Here is a 23863-nt window from a genome sequence, read left to right as displayed (position 1 = left end):
CTCGATCAAGAAGCGACATCTTGAGCATGTGTGGTTGGGTGGGTTGGGTTTGAAATTCGAATAGGCACCACTTAAGTCGATGAACACGAGCACAGTTCATTGGACATCCACATATAGTATGCCCCACACTGATGTCTTTCGGGGCTTATAAAAGAACGCGTATCGCTAAGTTTCGGTTAGTTGACTCCCAGCTGTGTCGCATCACAGACAAGTGCTAGGATTTTCGTCCGTTAAATCTGCTGTGTTAAAGTTCACCTTAATTTATTTAGCAAAATGGTAAGTCTTTTCAAGTTTTAAGGATCCTTCAAAGTCCTGGAAACTGCTGGTCTCTAAACAAAAAGCCAAAAACTTAGAAAAAACTGAATCCTTTACTTGGTGACCTTGCCAAACATTTTTGCTTAATTGTTAAATTTGAAAGCTTGTAAATACCAACAATATTAGCAACAGATGGTCAAATTATCTTTGTTGTTTTGGTGAAAGTAATGTAATACCCCAAATGAGATTTCTTAATTATTTACAGTCCGGCGATACGAAGAGAATGCATAAACAACTAATGAATTATCTTTCAGAGGGAGTGTATTTCGGTTCACATTGGACAAGCTGGTGTCCAGATCGGTAACGCCTGCTGGGAGCTGTACTGCCTGGAGCACGGCATCCAGCCCGATGGCCACATGCCCTCCGACAAAACTGTGGGTGGTGGCGACGACTCCTTCAACACCTTCTTCAGCGAGACCGGCGCTGGCAAGCATGTGCCCCGTGCCGTGTTCGTTGACCTGGAGCCCACTGTGGTCGACGAGGTCCGCACTGGCACCTACCGCCAGCTGTTCCACCCGGAGCAACTGATCACCGGCAAGGAGGACGCGGCCAACAACTACGCCCGTGGCCACTACACCATCGGCAAGGAGATCGTCGACCTGGTTCTGGACAGGATTCGCAAGCTGGCGGATCAGTGCACCGGACTGCAGGGATTCCTGGTCTTCCACTCCTTCGGCGGAGGCACTGGCTCCGGCTTCACCTCGCTGCTGATGGAGCGTCTTTCCGTCGACTACGGCAAGAAATCGAAGCTGGAGTTCTCCATCTACCCAGCCCCTCAAGTAAGTGCCTTTACCTAATTAAAAATATTGAAAATACAGTTGCACTAACTCTAAAATTTACACACAAATCACGTTATTTTGTAAGAACTTCTTAGAGTTCGTATTAGAGTTCTTGTCTTCAAAATTCAATTTTAAAAAATTTAAAGTAAATATTTTTTAAAATAAATGATTTAAAATATTGGACAACAGAAACTAAAAAATTATCATTGTTTTTAAAAGCATGACTTCCCTATTTATGTTTTTCCTTTTATAAAAATTTGTTTATAGTTTTTCTTGAATTAAGTATAATTAACTTTGATAAAAGAACTAATGAAGATACTAATTTATGAGAGTGTAAACTTAACTACTTTATTTTTTAGAGTCATAGAAAATTAGTCTTAGGGCGAACAGTTAATTAATGGTTCCAAAACTTCCTGTTAGGTTTCCACAGCCGTGGTCGAGCCGTACAATTCGATCTTAACCACCCACACAACGCTGGAGCACTCGGATTGTGCATTTATGGTCGACAACGAGGCCATCTACGACATCTGCCGCCGCAACTTGGATATCGAGCGACCCACCTACATGAACCTCAATCGCCTAATTGGTCAGATCGTTTCCTCCATCACGGCCTCGTTGCGCTTCGATGGCGCCCTGAATGTGGATCTGACCGAGTTCCAGACCAATTTGGTGCCCTACCCACGCATCCATTTCCCGTTGGCCACATACGCGCCCGTCATTTCCGTGGAGAAGGCCTACCACGAGCAGCTGACCGTGGCCGAGATCACCAACGCCTGCTTCGAGCCGGCCAACCAGATGGTCAAGTGTGATCCCCGGCGGGGCAAGTACATGGCCTGCTGCATGCTCTACCGGGGCGACGTGGTTCCCAAGGATGTGAACGCGGCGATTGCCACCATCAAGACCAAGCGCTCCATCCAGTTCGTCGACTGGTGTCCCACCGGCTTTAAGGTGGGCATCAACTACCAGCCCCCCACCGTCGTTCCTGGCGGGGATCTGGCCAAGGTGCAGCGCGCCGTTTGCATGCTGTCGAACACCACGGCCATCGCCGAAGCCTGGGCCCGTCTGGACCACAAGTTCGACCTGATGTACGCCAAGAGGGCCTTCGTCCACTGGTACGTGGGCGAGGGCATGGAGGAGGGCGAGTTCGCCGAGGCCCGCGAGGATCTGGCCGCCCTCGAGAAGGACTACGAGGAGGTGGGCATCGACTCCACCACCGAGCTGGGCGAGGACGAGGAGTACTAAGCCACTCGGAAAGAATCACAAACGAAATCCCCAATGGTCCGGCCAACTCTTTACACACCATTTTATCTCTACCAAATACAAAAGCATAAACTCCCGCAATAAAAATGTTTAACACAAAAGTCTTGTTTATCATCTTAAACTAAACATTCAACTCAAAACAGATTCCTTTTAGATATTGGTTTTGTGACTTTACATTTATTGGGCTTAAGTTAATGAAGTTTTAGACACAACACTTGGTGTATTTAAAAGTTTGATATATTAAAAGTGGAATTTTATGGTTTGATTGCCTAAAATTTGAAATTTTACTATTGAATAAATAATTTTACAAATTTCAAAAGTTTAGAAAAAGAAAACAGTTCAGAACTGAAAAACTATTTCCTTCAATCTATCATTGTTACGGGTTTATTTGTTTGAGTTTTGATCAGTTGATGACTCGCTATTTTGGTTCAAAACGTTTCAACTTTGGGCAGAATAAAATACTTAATATTTTGAATTAAGCAGCATGTTTAAATCGTAATGTTTGATAAGGGCTTAATTGTGCACATCTAAACGCATGCGCAAAAATGTGTACTCATATTTTCCACAAATTCTGTAATCAAAGACGTACCATTTCAGGAGTAGCTGCGAAAATTATTCCTAAGATAGTTATTTAAATTAATATATTTTATATATAGTGAATATTGTATTTTAAATGTTCCTTGCTATTAAATATAACTTGTTCGTTGGAATTTTCAGTGAATGTTATTTAATTGTAAATACACATAGAAATTTGCATTCACTTGTGTCTGCGAAATTGTATGTGTATGTATGTATAAAGCAGAAGTCTAGTCTGTTAAGTTATTTAGTATATTAATACTACTTTTAGGCCAGAAAAATAAGTTATTAAGTTGTACTTTTAAAGACGGATTCTGACACACAAATCTCTAAAATGTTTACCTTTACAGGATTTTATATTCTCCCATATACTGAGTTGAAATAATCAATTCTCACAAGCAGATTACCCCAAGAAAAATCAATCCTATAGGTCTACGACTAAAAAAACTAAACAAAAAGAAAACGCTATAGTCGAGTACGCCGACTATGATATACTGACTGATATGTTACAATATACATATGTGTCTTTTACATATATATATATATATATATATATATATAAGAAAGTAATACACTTACTACCCACACAACTTAATACGACCAGGACATTAATTGTCTTCACACGAACACTTTATACATAAACAAAGCTAAAACAATGTCTAATTTAACCATACTTAAACAGAGTCGAGAACACCGACTATAAGAAACTCACTGCCATGTTACAATATATATTTTTCAGATATATATGGAAATACTACTCAAATTATACGTACTACTTAAGCTAACAAGTACATTATTTGTCTTCACACGAACATTTTATACATATACATGAAAACATTACCGGCTTTTAGACTTAAAGAAAGTCTTTAATAATAATTAATACTTTAAGAATTTACCAGTATTTATAATGTTTACTAAGAATTTTATAAATATTTTTTTACAGGCATATTTTTACCATAACTTATATAAATATAAATATTAACTTTGTTTCAGGTTACACAAATCTATATAATGGTAAACCAATACACATAAAAAACATTATTTCTTTGCGAATAAATAATATTCATAAAAAATAAAGGGTTTTCCCATGACATAACCAACGTCCATTAAGTCCTTTTAATATTCGTTCTTAAAACCCTTTCCAGAAATCCGTTTTCCTTGTCTGTTTTATCATTTGTCCGTTTGTTAATCTTTCCTTTTGTCTGTCAGCAATTTGTCCGTAAGTCTGTCCGTTAATCTTTCCGACAGTCTGTTTGTTAATCTGTACATCGATCTGTCTGTCAGTCTGTTATTAATCAGTTCAAGGGACTGTCCTCTAATATGTGAATCAATCTGTCCGTTACTCTATCTGTCAGTTTCGTCCGTTCATATGTAAGGCAGTTTATAATGGTATCGGGCCATTTTTTTTAAGTTTTAGCATAAAGTCTTTTCAGGATATAAGCCATCGAACACAAACATTTATATATGAACTCCTTCTTTCCATTATAATTACACTTGTCGTTACAGAAATAGTTCACCAGCATAACCGGATTAAAGTTGCATCTTAATTATTTGTATATTTAACAACAATTTAAATATTCATCCATCAAACAAAACAACTTGCATTTGGGCAAAGGAGCTTCCTCGTGCTTATAATAATGATTAATGCAATTTTATTAGTTGACTTTTAACGCATAAATGTAGGCTTTTTAGTAATGGGGTTTGTTAAATAAATAAAATGGGATAAACTTGGTAAGTAATCACCGATTTCGAACAGTTGGAGATTAAAGCGTCAAATTTTGCACTTTAGCAGGGACAGATATAAATTTTGGGGCAAGTAGTATTATACACATCATTGGGTTGACATCTTTTGGATTCGGATGCTTGCTAAGATGTAGTTCTTCTTAATAGTTGCACTTATTTATTTAACGAAATAAAAGACCTATCCAATTTTTATTTAGCAACATAGACATAAAAGAGATCATTTTTGTATTATTGCATTCATTATAATTTAAACTAGAGTTCTTAAAATACAAGACTTGTTAGAAGCCCTTCTAAAAAGAGAAGAGAAATAGGATCATTAGAAAGGTTTTTTCAAAGGACCTCGGGTTTCTTCTGGTAGTGGAATTAATTAGAAATGAAAAAAGTAACAGAATGGTAGAACAGTTTCGTCCATATTTCTCAATAAAATAGATTTGTCCTTAACGATTATAAATTTCAGTGTTCAAAACATGCATCGGATACATGAGGACGAATATTCTGAGGACGTAAAGGACTCCGACTTTAAGGGCTCTATTCAGAAGGAAATATCAGTAAAATCGCGCCACCAAATTTCCATACCAGATATTTGCACAGATGCAGTTAAGAATAACTGTTTTCCGCAGACGGGTTTTTTGAACAGCTCGATCGCCTTTGCATCCCATGTGGTTAAGTGCAGCTCCCCGGCCTCGAGCATTGATGAATCCTCGTCGACGGCCCAGCACGAAGCCAATCCCCACATGCACATACAGGGCCAACATATGATGGCTCCAGTGCCCGATCTCGGTTTCTACAATGTTCCCGAGTTCATTTCGGAACAGGAGAAGCTTATGTTTTCCGATGCCGAAAGGTTTTTGAGGACAAAGGATAACGAAGTATGCAGCAATGACTTTAGCTACATGCATGATGAATTCGCCATGCGCAAGTACTATCATCCTCTATTTGCGCATGGCATTTGTCGCTGGCCCGGTTGCGAAATGGACCTGGAAGATATCACATCATTTGTCAAGTAGGTGTCTTAAATTTAGGGAAGTTATAATGGAAAGTTGTGGTAACACAATACTGTTCTAGGCATCTCAATACTGAACACGGATTGGATGATCGATCAACCGCTCAAGCCCGAGTTCAAATGCAAGTAGTTTCTCAGCTAGAATCCCACCTCCAAAAAGAAAGAGATCGCTTGCAGGCAATGATGCATCACTTATATCTGTCTAAGCAACTTTTATCACCCACCAAAATCGATAGAAAGGTAAGATTTAAATATATTTAATTGCGAAATTACTAAGAAATGGTTATAATGCTGATTTCAGGACGTACCCGGCAGAGAGGGAAAGTTTTGCAGAAGTCCGCTCACAATAAACAGCATAGGTCGACCTATCCGCCAAACAAATTCTCCCAGCTCTCTTAATCTACCAATGGTTAACTCCACCAACCTATGCTCTATCAAAAAAAGAAGCCACGACAAAAACTCATTTTCAATTAATGGTGGTACGCATAAATTATTCTAGACCATATATATATTTCAAACTAACTAACTAAAATGTATTATTCTTTGTTTAAGGATTGCCTTATATGCTTGAAAGAGCTGGACTTGATGTACAGCAGGGTAAGTAACAATTTTGGTCTGATTTTCTTCATTACTTTCTATATTGGTGCTTCTGGAAGACATATAATAAGAATTCAAATTTTCAGAAATTCATCGGAACAGAGAATTTTACAAAAATGCTGATGTACGACCCCCTTTCACTTATGCGTCCCTTATAAGACAGGTAATTAATAAAGAAATGGTTAAACATTTTTTGGCAGGGTGAATGTGGCTTCTATAAATCCAACATTATCTGTTTAAATAAATTTACAGTCCATAATCGACTCTCCAGACAAGCAGCTTACCCTCAACGAAATATATAATTGGTTCCAAAACACGTTTTGTTACTTTCGACGGAATGCAGCTACGTGGAAGGTAAACAAAACATTAATTAAATCTATTTTCTTATAGATCTTTTTTAAAATAAGTGTTGTAGGATATAATCGATTGTCCGTCTGATTTCTTGTTCGTATGTCTGATTGGATTTATAAGCTTGTCCGATTTATTTTGCCCTTGATCTCCGTTTTTCGTATTCCTTTCCTTTCAAACGTCCTAGTAAAAATAAATAAGTTTTTGTACATATAAGGGATTTCTTATAAGGTAAGATATTGAGATATGCTTGTGTGGGTATACTCTTTGTTTTATATAACGTTACAAATTTTTAAAATATACATATCTTAAATTAATTTAAATAAAGTTTGGCCAATGCTAACTGATAATATACACCATTAGAACGCAGTTCGGCACAATCTGTCCCTTCATAAGTGCTTTATGCGTGTTGAGAATGTGAAAGGAGCAGTTTGGACTGTTGATGAAATTGAGTTTTACAAAAGACGACCGCAGCGCACTGCTGGCATTGGTAACAACCTAACTGGTGCTACCAATTCGCCGGACACAAACTATTTTGTAGCTATGAACATTGGGTATGTGGGTCTTAAATAGATTAATACTTACTTTGCTCCAACTTACTTCCAATTTGCTCTGTTAGTAAATACCTATATGCCATTAAATGCATGCTAAATAAGAAGTATTATATTACACGGTTATAAATGTATACCACGACATAATTACCATTTTTTACAGCACTTACTGTACGGCATCATCCCTATAAGGTGTCCGTCCGCTTACTAGTTTATAAGTCTGTCCGTGAAATTAGCTAATGGAAATAATGAGGGCTAGATAAATGAGTCAACATGTTGCAGAGAGAGTCTACGAAAATATTAAAAGAAGCCAAAATTAACTAACATTCTTTTTTCCACGAACTTTTTCTTCCCTTCCCTTCCCGACAATGCATTTTGTTTATTCAACAAACAATAAACAAAATTTAATAAAATAACTAATGAAGAACGCAATCCGTACAAACCTATCCTTGCACAAGTGCTTTGTACGATATGAGGATGACTTTGGCTCGTTTTGGATGGTCGACGACAATGAGTTTGTCAAAAGGCGGCACTTGTCTAGAGGGCGGCCCCGGAAATACGACCCATCCTCCTCCCCAAACTCCTGCCAATCTGGCAATGGAGTGTCCACCGACAAAAATCCCTGCGACAATTGTCCCCAACACTGCTCGAGTATGCCCCCGGGGGCAGAGAATCCCCTAGATTCGGGAAATCCAAATGATATGGGGCGAATGGGTTGTCTTCCTTTTTGCGGTAGTGATGGTTTAAGCAAGACGTCTAAGGACTATAGCAATATGGATTCGGGTCTGGTCGAAAGTAACAGCCATTTAACAATGGATGAATACTCCACTCATATGTACGAAAGTAGTGCCAATGAGCTTAATCGATAAATGTATCATTAAAAGTATTTATTTAGATGCATTGTCGGGATAACTCAATTTTTTAGGTTAAAAGGTTCGGATTCGGAAATTATACTTGTAAATATACATAGAAATAAGTATAATTTCTTAAAAAGAAACGATGAAGCTACTACTTTTAAAAATAAATTACGCTAAAGGCAATATTAAAATATTGAAGAACAATTAACTTTTAAATTATGCTTTAATTAATAAACAACTTAAATTTAATTTAAAAAGGCAATATGAAGTTTTTAGCCACTCAATTAAACAATTTTTGATCTGTTCCTCGATGTGTACAAACTGAAGTAAGTTCTTGTGTCAAGAAATTGGACTCTTGGCTTTGGTAAGACTACATTTTTCTCATTTCTTATCTGCTGAAATCCTAGTTGATCACATTTTCGAAAGTTTTCTTAATAATTTCTTGTTTTTTTTCAGATTTTTAGAGAAACTGATAGACCAGCAAATTAAATAACAAATACTACAAAAAACCAAAACAGTTTTTTCATTCCTAGTACCGAAACATGAGTGCTACAATTTATTTATTTGAATATAGTGGATACTTAGACAATCTAAGTGGGGCCTTAGTATTTTAAGACTTTAAATTATTTGAACTACGAACCAGAGCCAGGCCAGTTTCGCAAACGATTAATTCTTGGTTTGCACACTTTCAAAAATGTTAATACAAGCCACCAGGTTTTACAAATTTAAGTTTTTTCGGAACTTTGAATTTTGGAAATCATTTTTTTTGGATGGAATGGGAATCCCCTAGAACAGTTTGGTGGGTATCCTTGCTAAAATGCTTTAGTGCGTTTTAAACGCGTTAGTAACTTTATCGATGGCGTAATCGATGGCTGACAAAGTTCCGGAAACATCGATAGCATCAAACACAAATCGGTTTTTGTTCCAGATCTAACGTTTTGTGACATGAAAATTCAACGAGGAAACTGTGTACATGAATAATTAAAAAATTAAAATGGTTTCCATGCAATTTGTTTTGCAACCGCTTCCGGGATCGGACGACCAGTTTATTGAGAGGTAAATATAATGCTGGGGCTCCCCAATTGCGCACATGTGAACGCAGATCTCCATGTAATTGTGGACGTTCGGCTGCATGTATTTGTTATGTGAAAATATGTAGGTACGCAGGTATATGTATACGCAGGAAGATATGTACATGGTCATTAACGCGAAATGTGAGCACAGACACTGGCGGATTCGCCATATCTAATATTGTCCACGCGAAACTGTAAGCATAAGCCCAAGAATTGGCGAAATGCACTTTGCAATTCCCATTTTTCAGCCACAATTAATTTTCTACACATCCATGCACATATGCATGTGTGTGTCTGTGTGAGACATGTGAACGGTCGCATGTGTGAGTGAGTGTGCATACATGCTGATTAATTTGTTCGTTTTTACTATTAATTCTTAGCAAACTATTGAAAAGATTAAAGTAAACATAAGCTGTTTCTGAAAAGTACATAGAGGCCATCTTTCCGGCTAAATAACATCAAACAACATAATTTGCACATGGCTTTTTGTATACACCATTTCGCTGAATGTCAGTTTTTTAGCACATGGTATTAAAATGCAGGGTGTTTTCCATAACCCATAAACTTTAAAGGAAAGAATTTGAAGCCACCGGCTAGGCATTTTAGATTTTGACTTCTGGAGGTTGCGAGTTTTCTAGCTGTCAAACATAAAAAAACCCTTTAATCGCCATGATTTCCTTCGCACAAAGCAAAGTCGAAACGAAATTCACCCTAATTTTAATTGGTTTTAGAGCATGTACGGACTTGCTTGCAGCTTGGAAAAATGTCAAAACCCCATGTCTGCATCGTATACTAAAATCACCTCTTTTATTTTACTTTGTAGAATTCGCGAAGTTTCGGAAAAGGTCAACCGATTTGGATATGGCACTCATCGAATATTCGAGCAGCTGAAAATTCCGGTGAGAGAACTTGTAATTGGTCCTACGCACATTGGTGTTTTGCTGGAAGATGGCAAGGCCTTCCGCGTGTCCTTTTCCATCAACTCAGAGAAACTTGACTTGACAAAATCAGACGCAAAATGGTAAGCCAAAGTGACATCTCATATAGCTGTGTATAAACTCTCAACCCGAGGTCTACTTCAAGTTCCACAAGTGGTGGCGGGGGCACGGCCAGTGCCTCAAAGGCCCCCTCCTCATCCCGACCGATGGCCCGGTCCAGGGCACGGCTCCTGCGCGCAACAGGTCGCTCCAGCTCCACCGGACAGGGCTCCGGATCGCGGAGCACGGGTGTGATTATCGGGGGCAGCACCTCAAACCGACCCCTGGTCACAGTTCCGGCCACATATGTGCCGGAGGAGCTTATATCTCAAGCAGAAGTGGTTTTACAGGGCAAGAGTAGAAATCTCATAATTAGAGAATTACAGGTATGCCCCGAAACAACAACAACTGCGACCTTGAAATGACTAATTGTTTTCCGTTCGTAGCGCACCAATTTAGATGTAAATTTAGCCGTGAACAACTTGCTTTCGCGCGACGATGAAGAAGCCGAAGATACCGAGGAAGGAGCCGATAATTACGTGCCGGAAGACCTTATCTCTCTGCTGGATAATGGCTTTAGCGGAGATAACAACAGCGTCATCATTGATCCCTCAGATGGACTTTTCTCCGAAGAGATATTTAGCAATTACTCGAGCATTCGCAAGTAAGTAATTTTAACTTACAATTCGTTTTAAATTACTAAAGGTCATTCAACGCTATTGTTTTTATACATCCCATTAGTTTTGATCTAGGGACTCGAGCCAAACTAAATAATCTTATATCTATTCTAAATTCCAGCCTGCTGTTTGACCGCATTCGTAGTGAGCGCAGTAATGCCAACGCAAACGCTGCAGACAGTAATCAATCGACCCGCTCCACAACGTCTGGCGCAGCTCTAACAGGAAGTAGTGGACTATCAGCTCAAATATCGGTTAATGCTGACCGCGAAGCCTTTAGCCGTTGGCGCGATCGTCAGTACTACGGACCACGGCGCTGGATAAACAAAGACGACTACACTTGGGAAAAGGATGCTGGTGAGTTCGAGGGGCATGTATGAATGTTTCGACACTGACCCGAATTTCCATATAGATTCCAAGAAAAAAGAGCCCTCACCAATGCTGTCTCCCATCTGGATATCAGAGGAGCTGCAGCCTTGGCCGGAAAAGAGTTCCGTAAGGTTTAAGACCATAGGCGCCTTATATTCGGAGTTTATTGCATTGTCGGAAAGCGGAGATTTATACCAATGGCGCTGGTCAGATGCAGAGCCCTACAAGTCAGAGGTTAGTGATTTTATTGATAACATCGGGAAGCTAGGTATTAACTTGTACTAATTTCGTGTTTTATTTTAATGCCTATTTACAGACCGACAATGTTTATCACCCGAAAACTGTTGCACTTAACATAACCGAAAGGGTGGAGCTAGTTTCGGCCAACTTTATCAGATGTTCCGTGGTTACAGAAACTAATCGTGTTGCTACTTGGATGGACGAACAGCTTGGGTACCTTGGGGCCAAGCTGGAGCATAATTCCTGCTCCTTCAACGAGTTCACATCGGACCCTATAGCAAAGATTTACGTATGCTCCCTGTACACAGTTGTTAAGACCGACAGCAACAACATCTACTGGTGGGGAGTGCTGCCTTTCGATCAACGACGCTATTTGTGGGATAAATTCCGGACCAAGACCAAAAAGCCCTTCAAGGTGGTTGCCACCGATATAAATGTGGGTGCTCAAGTGATAATGAAGAAATGTCCCATTTATCAATCTGGATCAATCGGATTCACGTGCTCCAATGGCGTGCCAAAGGTTGGACAGCTTTTGAATTCGGTCTGGAACTTTACCGATGTGTGTCGCATGAAAATCATAAACATAAACACCAATACGGGCGCGGAAAAATCCCAAGCGGCTGGCATTAACTTAAATGCCCATGGCATTACACCAGATAAGGATCTACCAAAGGCTACGGCGCTGCCCAGCGCTGGAAGCAGTAAGAATGGCCAGTCATTCTCGAGCAGCAAAGAGTCGACCGACCGCATTGATATGCCACCTCCTCCATCGCCGGCATCCAGCACCTGCAGCGACACCGGCAGCGTTACATCTCACAAGCGCACCAAGCGTGTGACCACAAAGGAGGACTCCAACGCCCCCCAAGAAGGCAGAAAGGATGAGGAGCTGTGGCAGCTGAAGGACGTGGTCTTTGTGGAGGACAAAGTGGGTCCAGTGGGCAAGGTGCTTAAGGTCGACGGAGACTTTGTAGCTGTTCGTTTTCCGGTAATGAATGCAACAGCCGCAGCAGTTGCAGCTGCCGCCGCCACCGCGAGCTCCTCTTCCAATGCAGCCTCTACTTCCAAGGAGGAGGGCAAGGAGGATGACTGGCAGCAGTGTCGCCTGCTGCGGCGCGAAGATGTCCAGATATTCCGCACTGCAATGTCAACCCGTGGACCCGACTGGCTGCAGAAACAGCCCAAGAAAATCAACGTCGGTGCCGATGCAGCTGGTGCCCAGCTGCTGACCCTGGCCGTGGACTCTCGTGGCATCCATGTGATCAAGAAGGTGCTCGGCAAAATCCACTACAGCCTGTACAACTTGTATAACAGCAAGCAGGAGCAGAACTGCATGTTCCCCACGGACTGCGCCTCCTTTATTGGCTCGTCGCCCAGCAACATCTTGATGACCTGCAACAACGACTGCAGCGGTAACAGCAGCACCATTGTGCTGCGCGATGGCAACGGAGCCCTCTATCCCTTGGCAAAGGATTGCCTTGGCTCGATCAAGGATCCCCAGTGGTTCGACCTGCCGCCGGTGAAGTCCATCACTATGTCTACCATATCGCTGCCAGCAATGCTTTCGGGCGTGAACTTGAAGTCAAAAGTGTGCATGACTGCGTTGCTTTTCGACACGCAGAAGCTCATGCCGCACATCTTGCGTTGCGATGTGAAGAATAGCTTTGCCGCCCTCAGTCGCTTGGAGAGGGAGGACCAGGCGGACACAGCTCTGGTCGTGGAGGAACGTTGCGATGGAGCACGAAATATATTCCATGCATGCGTGATTATGTGCGCCCCATCCTCGAACAAGGATACACCACCAGATTCGCCTAGCGGTGGTGTGGAGAAGAAGTCTCTAGCTGTCGGTCTCTCTGTGGCGCGCTCCATTCCAACGGTCTCGACCAGCGCTTACGTTGGCAGCAATGCATTCGGAGCAAATGCGGCCTCCAGCAATGAGAACTCCAGTTTTGCCACCATGAGCTCCTCTGGAGCCGGATCCTCGGCGAGCAGGGATAATCGAATCAATCTACGTGACATGATGCACCGTCTGATCAACAACGATCAATCGGAACAGTCGGGCAGCCAGCCAATGGCTACTAACAACGAGGACCACGCGTACATCCCGTGGCCAACTGAGGCACCGGCAGCCAGCAATCTGAGCGCCAGCTCTTCGCAAAACATCGCAGACAGCATCGAAGATGACATCTCGAAGATAATTCCGTCCTCCTCTCAAAGTTCCATGCTGTCCAACATCAAGTTGGGATCACCAAACTACACCTTCGACCTGGCTCAGCGGCGGGAACATGCGCTGCTGATCCTGCAGCAGATGTGCGTCAGTCCCGCTCTGCGCCCGTACCTAAGCCAGATGCTGAGCACCAAGGATGCGCAGGGCCAGACGCCCTTCATGCTTTCCGTTTCGTGCCGCGCCTACGAGGCAGGTATCATACTGCTGAACACCATCCTCTTGCTGTCTGAGCAGGATCCGCCGCTCAAGGAGGCCATGATTTTCCCCGGCGGATCCCCGGCGGATCAATCGCCCCTGCATGTCATCTGCTACAACGACACTTGCTCCTTCACATGGACGGGAGCTGATCACATAAACCAGAACATATTCGAGTGCAAGACTTGCGGCCTGACTGGATCTCTGTGCTGCTGCACAGAGTGTGCCCGCGTCTGCCACAAGGGGCACGACTGCAAGTTGAAAAAGACGGCACCGACTGCCTACTGCGATTGCTGGGAGAAGTGCAAGTGCAAGGCCCTGATCGCCGGCAACCTGACCAAGCGCTTTGCTCTGCTTTGCAAGCTGGTCTCCTGCACGGATTTGGTCACGAAATTTAACTCCAAGGGCGAATCGATTTTGCTCTTCCTCATCCAGACGGTAGGCCGCCAAATTGTGGAGCAGCGTCAGTATCGCTTCAACGTGAGGGTTCGCAATGTCGGCACTGCGGCCAGCGGAGCTAACGGAAGCAACACAGTAATATCAAATCGAAAGGCTTCCTCCGCGGACATGGATACCGACATGCCGGACCACGATCTGGAGCCGCCCAAGTTCGCCCGAAAAGCCCTAGAGCGACTGTTGATCGACTGGAACGCGGTGCGCTCGATGATCATGAGTGGAGCGGAGAGGAGCGAGATGAACGTCCCGAACCCAGCAGCCAGTGCATCCGAAAACTCAAACTCGGAGGGTTTCAACGTGTTCATCCAGACACAGCACGGCTCCACGCTTCTTGACAAGTTCACTCACAGCCTAATTGTGAAGTGCACTGGCGATCATTTGGACACCTTGCTGCTCACCCTGGTGCGGGAACTGCAGAACGTAAGCGTGCTCAATCGCTGCAAGGAGGCGGAGGAAGTGGCGCGTCGCTTCGTGCGTTCCGTGGCACGCGTCTTCGTTATTTTCAACCTGGAGAAGCAGCCGAATCCGGAGAAGCGCAAGACGCACACTTCGTGCAACAAATACGTTCAGAGCTGTGTAAAAGTATTCCAGACGCTGCACAGGATCTCCATTGAGGAGCTGTGCGAAGTATCCGAAGCGCTGATTGCTCCAGTCCGGCTGGGCGTTGTGCGACCCACTGCTCCTTTTACAATGTCATCGTCGAACCTGGATGTACGTGTAAATATGCAAAACCTTTTTCTAAATCTCAAATTCCATGCCATATACATTTTTTTATAAATCCCATTTTTATAAACTCAATTATTTGAGATCCGATCCTTACTTTAAAAATTGGTTTTCTCAGTCTCTAATAATTAATATTTATTTGTAGAACTCTGACGACTTGTTCAGCGTGGATCCCTTGGCTCCCTCCAATGTTGAGTCTCCTTCCGATCAAATACTGGGACATGATACTGGAAACGATCAGAGTGCCAGTTTTAACATTCAACAAAACTACGATGTTGTTGCAATGGAAAGTAAGTACTTTTCTTAAAGGCAAATGTTTTAAATCCTAAACTTTATACCTTTTTAAATCAGCGATACGCGACGCCTCTGAATCGGAAGAAGTTATAAATCGTGAAGCTAATTCCCACAACCAAGACGATGAATTAATAGAAAATCAACGAAACGAGGACGGCATGCAAGACGATGAGAGCGATAATGACTTTACTTTTAATGACGCTGAGACAGAGTCTGATTCCGATGACAACCAAAGCAATCAGGAGGTGCAGAGGAGCGTTCAAACTGGGGCAACAGTTGGCTCAGAAAATGGTGAGCTGTTTGATACCAAATTTATTTATATAAGATACTATTTAGATCATTTTAATTTCATTTAAATGATCGTTGTTGTTTTCAAGACATTGGCGTTCTGTTCCTGGAGGATGAATCAGGCGACTCTTCGGCTCAAGAAGAAGATGGTTCGGAGGATGGCGAGTCTGACGACCATTCTGACGAATTCAATTTCAATGACCAGCAGCTTGAACGTCGCAGCTCGAACTCGAACGCTCGGAGCGACCTGGCTCCCCAAACGATGCAGTGGGCGATAAGGAACCGTGACACTGCCCGCTCCTCCGTAAGGGTACCCACCGGATCCAATCTAGTCTTCATCGACCCGATGGCACTGCGACGCTCCACTGTACCGGCCAGCACAGCGGTCACCACTCCATCGATCGAGCCCCACACCATGGCGACAACGGCCAGCAATCTGGCACGGGCGTTCGGGATCACAATAAGACAGATATCGGAGCTTATAAGCATTCTGTCCTACAACATAGTGAATGACATAGAAACATCTTTAAAAATTCAAAGCGATGAGGCAATTGCAGTTCAGGTAAACACATCTATATTTGCGCACAAATTACCAACTAAATATAATTGTAATTTGGAATTTCCCTTCTAAAGGCGTTCGTTGAAAAGCGTTTGAAGGCAACCTGGGATTGGATGTTCACAGTTATGGACGGAACCGAGGCTCAGTTAAAGTTCGGTGCTTATTTAACCAACTACACCGATCCCAACCATCCACTGCATCCGCTCAATCTCAGTGCCCAGGCTTCCAGTAGCACAACACCTGCTCCTACCACATCATCGTCCGTTGGTGTAAATATGATGGGTAAATATGGGGTTTTTATCTTAACAAAAGTTGGTATTAACATAGTTGTATTTTGTAGGATCCAATTCACGTCGAGATTTCTTCACCTACTGTTTATCTCTGATGCGTGCCCACACTTCTGAGCACAGAGATGCCCTGCCAGTGCTAGATATAACAGCTTTGCGTCACATTGCCTATGTGCTCGATGCTTTCGTTTACTATATGCGCAATGATACGGGCTTCTATGACAAGCAGGATACCATTTCTGGTCGTATAAACAATCTGTCGCCTATGGTTGAGAGCTACGATACGGACGAAGAGCTGACCAACCTGGAGGAATTCAACGCCGACGTTCAGCCATCAACGAGTAGCCTGCCTACGGGAACACGCAGACATGCGTTCTTTGCACGATCAGAGTCGACTCTGAGCTTGGGTTGCTCAGCGCCAGAAGGTTTCGACCTGCCACTGGACATGGCCATGCCACTGGCGGATAAACCACACTTGCTACAGCCAAATTCGAAGCGACAGGAGCTGTTCGCCAACCTACCGCTGCTGGTGACCACGAGTGCTAACAACAGCGCTCCCAACAATCCAGGTGGCAGCATTTTTGATTACACACCCACCAGGCTGGGATTCTCGAATTCCTTAAAAAGGAACGAACATGTTTATGAAACAGTCCCGGCCAAACAGTCTGTGGAGGTCATTATCAATATGGATACTAGCAAGGCGGGTGATGGAAATGTAACTTATAAGGCTGAGGGCTCTACAGACTCTAATATATACGTACAGTTAAAAAAGAAACAGGGCTCGGATGATTTTAAATCCCACAAAGAGGCTGATGGTGAGTAGGACTTTTACAAATGGCACCAATGTTATTATAGATAAAAAATTAATCCAATTTACAGGAAATCCCAGCAAGTACGACAAAGTTGTGTTAATGGAAACCGATGACAGTCTTCCAAGCACTAGCAAATCGACTGAAGCGTTGATGGCCACACGGCCAGAAGTCATCATTGCGCCAAATAAAGCCTCAGTGTCCCCTGCGACTGCAGCTCGCAGCGTTATAGTTCTCGCAGGTGGTTCCTGTTTAAAGACGATTGATTCGGACTTAAACAATTTCTCGGCTTCAAATTTGTCGACCGCAGAGCAAGCTAAATGTGATACGCAGCATCAAAAATCGACGCCACACCACCCGTTAAGTTTTCCCGTTCGCGGTTCGCTGTTTTACCAAAGTAATTTTTCGGAGGCACCGTCGTGGAACTTTTTGTTAAGTCGCTGGAAGTTAACACTGGACTTATTCGGTCGCGTCTTCATGGACGATGTAGGAATGGAGCACGGGTCTGTGTTGCCGGAATTGCGCGGATTCCCCGTCAAGGAGATGCGTTTCCGTCGTCACATGGAAAAGCTGCGCAACGGTCAACAGCGCGACTTGGTGCTATGCAAACTAGAGCGTAACCGTGAAAGTTTAATTGTTCAAACGTTCAAGGAACTGAATACCACGTTTGGCAACCAAAACCGTCGAGCCCAGCCTCCCATTACATTCAACCGGGTGAAGGTTACGTTTAAGGACGAGCCGGGCGAGGGATCTGGAGTGGCCCGCAGCTTTTACACATCTATCGCGGAAGCATTGCTTGCCAGTGCGAAGATCCCCAACCTGGAATCCGTGCAGGTGGGCAGCAGTCACAGCAAGTACGGCGTGCCGTTCTCGAGCATCCTGCGCAGCAGGACGGTGTCGGGGTCTAGTCGTGATCAATCCACTCTGCAACGGCGTGGAACCAGCAGCAAAATATTGTGGCGATCGGCTCGAGAGCGAAAGGCATTAAACTTGGATGCCAGACCGTACACCCCTATGAATAATTCAGGTAAGGTTTACATCTACACTGAAAAGCGTAGTCTTTAATAAACTGTATGTGTATATTTATATAACTAACCTTTTTATTGGTAAACATAGATAATGCAATGCCGGAAAGCATGAATGATCATTTATCTGTCCACCTACAACAAATTGGAGAGCGTCTGTATCCCAAGGTAAGGGAAATAAATCAATAAATAAATAAATTGCAAGTCATAACGAAACTTCTCTCCCTTCAGATCCACTCTATTAACCAAACGCATGCCCCGAAGATAACAGGAATGCTGCTGGAAATACCTACGCCTCAGCTTCTGTCTGTAATTTCCTCGGACGAGACACTGCGTCAGAAAGTAAATGAAGCGATAGAAATTATCACTTTCAAAATGAAATCTGAGGCCAGTGCACAAAGTAGTCAGCCAAAAAAATCACCATCTGTAGTACTTGTCGAACCCGTAGACGACGATAATGAGCCATTATTTTACTCTCCGGGAAAGCGGGGCTTTTATACACCACGCCAAGGCTTTGCGTCGTTCGAGCGAATAAATGCATTTAGAAACATTGGAAGGTATGTTAATGAGTGGTTTTCATTTCTATTCATGACTTAAAAAAATCTTGTTCATCTTTACTTAAAACAGACTAATTGGACTTTGTCTACTGCAAAATGAATTGCTTCCACTGTTCCTGCAAAGACATGTATTGAAATACATTCTTGGGCGTAAAATTAAGTTCCATGACCTAGCATTTTTCGATCCAGCATTGTACGAATCTTTTAGGCAAATTATTCAAAATGCCCAAACAAAAGAAGGCGAAGAAACAATTAATAGAATGGAGCTATGCTTTGTGTATGTTATTCACCTTCTTAATCAGATATGGCCTTTAAAGAATTTTTTATTTTAGGATTGATTTGATGAAGGAGGAGGGTTGTGGCAACAGAGAGCTAATCCCAGGCGGTCGCGATGTTGCGGTCACCTCCAATAATATATTCGAGTACATCAGACGCTATACAGAATATAGACTTATCAAATCCCAAGAAAAGGCACTTGAGGTATGTCGTCATACTGCGCTAAATCCATTATTCATATTAATAATTCCTGTTTTACTATTTTTAGGCATTGAAAGACGGCGTTTTCGACGTTTTGCCCGATAACAGCATGAATAGCTTAACCGCTGAGGATTTACGTCTGCTGTTGAACGGTGTCGGTGATATAAATGTTTCAACATTAATTTCATACACTACCTTTAACGACGAATCTAGTGAGGGTCCGGATAAACTTTTAAAATTTAAGAAATGGTTTTGGAGTATTGTTGAGAAAATGAATATTTTGGAACGTCAAGATTTGGTAAGTTTCCTTCTTGTGTCCTCAGTTTGAAAAACAATTTTTAAAATATGCAATTCTTAAGGTGTATTTCTGGACCGGATCGCCTGCGCTGCCAGCTTCGGAAGAGGGATTCCAACCATTGCCATCTGTCACCATAAGACCTGCGGATGACTCTCATCTACCAACTGCGAATACGTGTATATCCCGGCTGTATATCCCCCTGTACTCCAGCAAGTCGATTTTACGCAGTAAAATGCTGATGGCCATTAAATCCAAAAACTTTGGATTTGTATAAGCGACTGGAATACTTTCCTTTGTGTATAAGCTTCAAATTCATTTCTTAATTAATTTTAGATTTTTTGAGTTCTGACTTGTCATATTTAACCATACCATTCCCATTTTGGATTTATATTGTTATACATTTTTTTCGAATTTGAACAATTGTCACTTAACATTATGCAAAGCGATTGGCGCGAAACTGACGGTCTGGCTTGCCCCAACCTTGTAGTAAAAATATGAAGTTTCCAAACAACAAATGTAACCAAGAAAACGGCCAATTAGGTATTAGGAAGCCTATGTTTTAATTATTAAACTTTTAAATAAAGTATGTTTTCTAAAGTATGACTTATGCACATGTATATTTATCGCTATCGATTCAATAGAAATTTGAAGAAATAAACAATAAAAATAAGTCCACCCTATGGAAATTATGTATGATATAAAATTGAATTGCATTTTCATTGGGTATTTTAAACATAGCTTCGCTGCAATGTGAATATGACCTCTTCAGTGCTAGGTAATTATATACCCCAAATTACATCCGATCCAAGAATGATGTCAGTTAGGTGTAAAGAATACTGGTTTATTTTTAAGATTACTAAAGGTACTAAACTGATTGTGTTACATGTGTATTCCAATGCTTATATTTTAAATTATTATGGATATTTATGTATAGGCTATATAATTGTTCATAATAGCGAACTCTAGAAGCCCCACCCGAACCATGCTCTTAGTAATAGATAGTCTAGTAAAATTACAAACTAGGATTGCATAAAGTGTTCTGAAGACACTTTTAAGGTTATCATATTTTTACAGTGATACATTTTAGAATGTTTGTCTCTAGATATTTTCCAGTAAACGCAATTTTTATTTTTAGAAAACCAAAAAGTAGATTTACAAGTGATTAAAAAAACGAAAGCAAGCTAAAATTAAATCGACCATGTTTTCCCCTAAACTGCTGCATAACAAAAGTATAAAAAAAAAAACAGGCAATGTGATTATTCAATTATCACTGGGAATTTTTCAACTTCCTCACACTCCTTGTTAAAACTGGTAATAAACTCCTTCAATTTAGCCTCATGTTCAATATCCCTTCGCGGTCGTTTGTTCTGTGGCTGCTTTTTCTGCGGAGAACCAAAGCTTATTTCGTGCGAGTCCTGCTCGTCCTCGTCCTCAGATTCACTCTCGATGTACAGCAGCTGTACTCGCTTCTTCCGCTTGCGCTGGGGTAGCTCTTTTACATAGGTTCGCCTTGGTTGCTAAAATTGAATTAATTAATAAAGTTTTCAAGGTAATTTCAAGGAAAGTAGGTTTGTAGAATATAGTTTTTCAATTTGAATATAAACTTTCATTTCGTAAGACTTTCTGAAGACTTCATTATTTGAATAATTTTTGTGTGAGCTGTTTACTACCGTACAAAGACAGGCTTAAATCTTTGCGGCCCTGTTGGCTCAACTGAGATCGGTAACATGTCCCAGTTTAGTGTCAATTTTAGCGCCAATTGGTCACTATCCACATTGATTTTGCAATGTCGATACTTTCTGGAGCTTAATTAAGACTTAGTTATCTAAATAATTTTTGTGTAAGCTGTTTACTACCGTCAAAGATGGGCTGTTGACTCAACTGAAACACAGTAGTGTCCAGGTTGGTATTAATATAGCGCCAATTGGTGAGTATCCACATTGATTTTGCAATGTGAATGTCTGCCTGGAGCTGAATTAAACTTATAACCTTAGCCTTACCTTATCGTCGAATGTTTTTTCCGGGTCGGTCTCGTTTTCCTTAAACAATCCTATGGTCTCTTCTGCAGCCAGTGCAGCTTGTCGTTTTCGCGGCTTTGGCACCGAAATCATCGTGGAGCAAAACACGTCTCTGATATCTCGCTGCTTTGATGCCCATCCCTCTAGGTAGTTGCCACGCGTGGAGGTGGTTGATACCTCTGGTAGCTCCTTATCGCTGGGTCGCAGTTCGCCCAGACGATGAAGTTTTTCATGCAGGGTTACGTTTTGACTCAGAACAGTAGAAGCAGATGCTACATCTTCGTTCTCTGTGATGAATTCCTCAAAGCCAAAGAGATTTTTTGAATTAGATGCCAGTGTTTTCTTTTGTTTTCTAGGAATATCTTCAAAAGGCAGAATTTCATCGTTTCCGAAAAGGTTTGTCTGCGTTTGACTGCGGTTCGCTGGAGAAGCGGTCGGCACTGGATAAGTAATAGTGGAAGATTTTTCATTCGAGGGAGTGGTCGACACAATTTGTGGCTCCGTGGATTTGCTCGGTGTATTTTCACATGGCAAAATCTCGTCAAAACCAAAGAGATTCGCCCGCGTTTGAGTGCGATGTGCTGGCGATGCAATTGCTGCTGGTTTATTGGACACTCTGGTGGAAGAGACTTCTTTCGAAGGAGTGGTCGGCAGATTCTTCTTCCATGATGGCAACACCACCACATCTAGGATGTTAATATCCTTAAAGGGCGTGCGCTTTTGCAGAGTTCTTCGTGGATTCGGCAGGTGCACAAAGTTCTCCGCTTCCTCCGCGTTGACAGCATTTTCCTGATTATTGAAAGTTGTTGTTTTGTTGGCTGTGGGAGGAGGGCGATTCTCCTCGTTCGAGTCGTTTGCATTTGAGCCATGACTTTGCTCGTGCAAAGCCGGACAAATGGATTCCTCGTGAACGGGCTCTTTAGTTTGCTCCGCTTGTACGTCCGGCACATAGACATGCCTTCGCCGCACATGATCACTGGAGTACGACGGCAGCTGGGAGGTGTTGAAGCCGAACATGAAAGTGTTAGGCATAGGTGAATCGTCGGAAACGCGCCAAGGGGATGCCCCACCCGATGGACTCCCGGCTGTTGGAGATGGGCGGGTAATAGGCGATATTGCAACAGCTGAGATATTTGCATCTGGTGCCGGATTAACCTTGTGAACCATTGGCGTGCTCACCAACTGACGTGCCATGTTAATCAGCTCTCGACGTCTGTCCTTCGAGTTTTGCGGGTTCTGCGTATGCGTCTGATTTAGCATTGCGGATCGGGCCAAATTGCTGTAAGCGCCATCGTGGGCTTGCTTGGAAGGGCTCGGCTGGACATGCACCTGAACGGGCACCTCAGTGGGCTCCATGTACCCTCGCTCCGCATCAATTCTCGAGTCGTCTTCCGGTTCGTAAATGGGCGACAATGGGCAAGAAGGCTTCTGCATGCGCAGTTCATTGACTTTGGGAACAATCTGGACTGGCTCGGGCTCCACGTCTTTCAGCGAAACCTTTTTTCGCTTGCCTACAGGTCTTATTTTCTTTTTCATCGGCTTGGCCCTTGTTTTTCCCGATTTGGCTGAGCGCACCATCACGCAGGCCTTGCCGTCCTTTACCATGCGCTTAACTATGTCTGCTGCGGGATCCTCCCTGCCATTGTCATCTTCGATCTGGGACTGCGAGAGGAAGTCGAAGACATTGCGGGTCACCGATGATCTGGTCCTTGTGGGTGGCTGATCCCTGTGAAAGAAGCGCGATGGTTTTGCGTTTGACATATCCTGTGGAGGTTTGTCAGAGGGTGGACCTGTAAAAGGCAGTTTTAAAGAAAACTACTCTATCCGGCTGATAAAATCCACTTACCTGCTACCTCCTTCTTGCTAAACTTGGGTTTCTTTTCAATCTGTACTTTCTGTGGAACGTACATCGTCGAATTGCGAGCCGGCTGAAAAGCGCTTGTATCCACATCGGGCGGAACATTTTGCAATCCACCAGGCAGGGCATTCTCCGCGAATTTGGTGCGCCTTATTTTTACCACGCATTTTCTTAGCGGGAAGTGTGGCTCCGATAGGGTTTCCAAAATAGCTTCCTCCGACAGTTTTTTACCACGCAGACGATAGCGTCTTGTTGCGGCCTTCACATCTGATGCCTTGGCGCACGGTTTTGCCTGTGCTTTAACCATTTTATCGAAAAATATTGTTTACAAGATAAAATTCGTGTACAGCTCCCGCCATTTTAGTCAGTGGTGTGACCTTCCTTTGATCTTTTAGATATACCAGAACATTCTGTGGCAGGGTGTGAAACT

General features: G+C 42.7%; 4 protein-coding genes and 1 non-coding gene across 7 annotated transcripts; 3 read left to right on the top strand and 2 right to left on the bottom strand.

Moving 5' to 3' along the window:
• The first annotated feature begins 151 nt into the window (after positions 1-151).
• On the top strand, positions 152-2428 carry LOC128251794 (tubulin alpha-2 chain). The gene is made up of 3 exons (XM_052978969.1): positions 152-276; positions 570-1094; positions 1515-2428. Exons 1-3 carry the CDS (start codon positions 274-276, stop codon positions 2334-2336), a joined length of 1350 nt encoding a protein of 449 aa, XP_052834929.1. The 5' UTR covers positions 152-273; the 3' UTR covers positions 2337-2428.
• Positions 2429-3913: 1485 nt separating this feature from the next.
• On the top strand, positions 3914-8504 carry LOC128251790 (forkhead box protein P1). 2 transcript variants are annotated; one of them, XM_052978964.1, is made up of 7 exons: positions 3914-5676; positions 5739-5916; positions 5978-6155; positions 6229-6273; positions 6360-6436; positions 6526-6627; positions 7598-8504. In XM_052978964.1, the coding sequence occupies exons 1-7, from the start codon at positions 5141-5143 to the stop codon at positions 8039-8041; spliced, it is 1560 nt and encodes a 519-aa protein (XP_052834924.1). In that variant the 5' UTR covers positions 3914-5140; the 3' UTR covers positions 8042-8504. The 2 variants fall into 2 exon arrangements, with proteins under 2 accessions (XP_052834924.1, XP_052834925.1); XM_052978965.1 differs by lacking the exon at positions 7598-8504 and adding an exon at positions 6985-7591.
• A 421-nt stretch (positions 8505-8925) lies between these two features.
• LOC128251776 (E3 ubiquitin-protein ligase hyd) lies at positions 8926-20157 on the top strand. 2 transcript variants are annotated; one of them, XM_052978935.1, is made up of 19 exons: positions 8926-9085; positions 9926-10123; positions 10186-10465; positions 10526-10743; positions 10878-11113; positions 11169-11359; positions 11442-14951; positions 15109-15253; positions 15315-15548; positions 15635-16107; positions 16179-16386; positions 16445-17206; positions 17271-18227; positions 18317-18393; positions 18457-18782; positions 18853-19059; positions 19115-19262; positions 19327-19557; positions 19619-20157. In XM_052978935.1, exons 1-19 carry the CDS (start codon positions 9024-9026, stop codon positions 19829-19831), a joined length of 8676 nt encoding a protein of 2891 aa, XP_052834895.1. In that variant the 5' UTR covers positions 8926-9023; the 3' UTR covers positions 19832-20157. The 2 variants fall into 2 exon arrangements, with proteins under 2 accessions (XP_052834895.1, XP_052834894.1); XM_052978934.1 differs by having other exon boundaries at positions 10174-10465.
• A 96-nt stretch (positions 20158-20253) lies between these two features.
• Positions 20254-23860, bottom strand: LOC128251782 (protein dalmatian). Its single transcript, XM_052978949.1, has 3 exons — positions 23422-23860; positions 21558-23365; positions 20254-21074 (listed from the first exon to the last, which is right to left on the bottom strand). Exons 1-3 carry the CDS (start codon positions 23738-23740, stop codon positions 20814-20816), a joined length of 2388 nt encoding a protein of 795 aa, XP_052834909.1. The 5' UTR covers positions 23741-23860; the 3' UTR covers positions 20254-20813.
• LOC128253008 (small Cajal body-specific RNA PsiU1-6) lies at positions 21207-21366 on the bottom strand. Its single transcript, XR_008267382.1, has one exon. It is a non-coding gene; the product is annotated as a small Cajal body-specific RNA PsiU1-6 (non-coding RNA).
• Positions 23861-23863: the final 3 nt, after the last annotated feature.

This window comes from Drosophila gunungcola, chromosome 3R (assembly GCF_025200985.1).
Source record: "Drosophila gunungcola strain Sukarami chromosome 3R, Dgunungcola_SK_2, whole genome shotgun sequence".
In the NCBI taxonomy this organism is placed as follows: domain Eukaryota; kingdom Metazoa; phylum Arthropoda; class Insecta; order Diptera; family Drosophilidae; genus Drosophila; species Drosophila gunungcola.
Note: the sequence above shows the minus strand (reverse complement) of the source record. Positions and strands in the feature narration are given on the sequence as shown.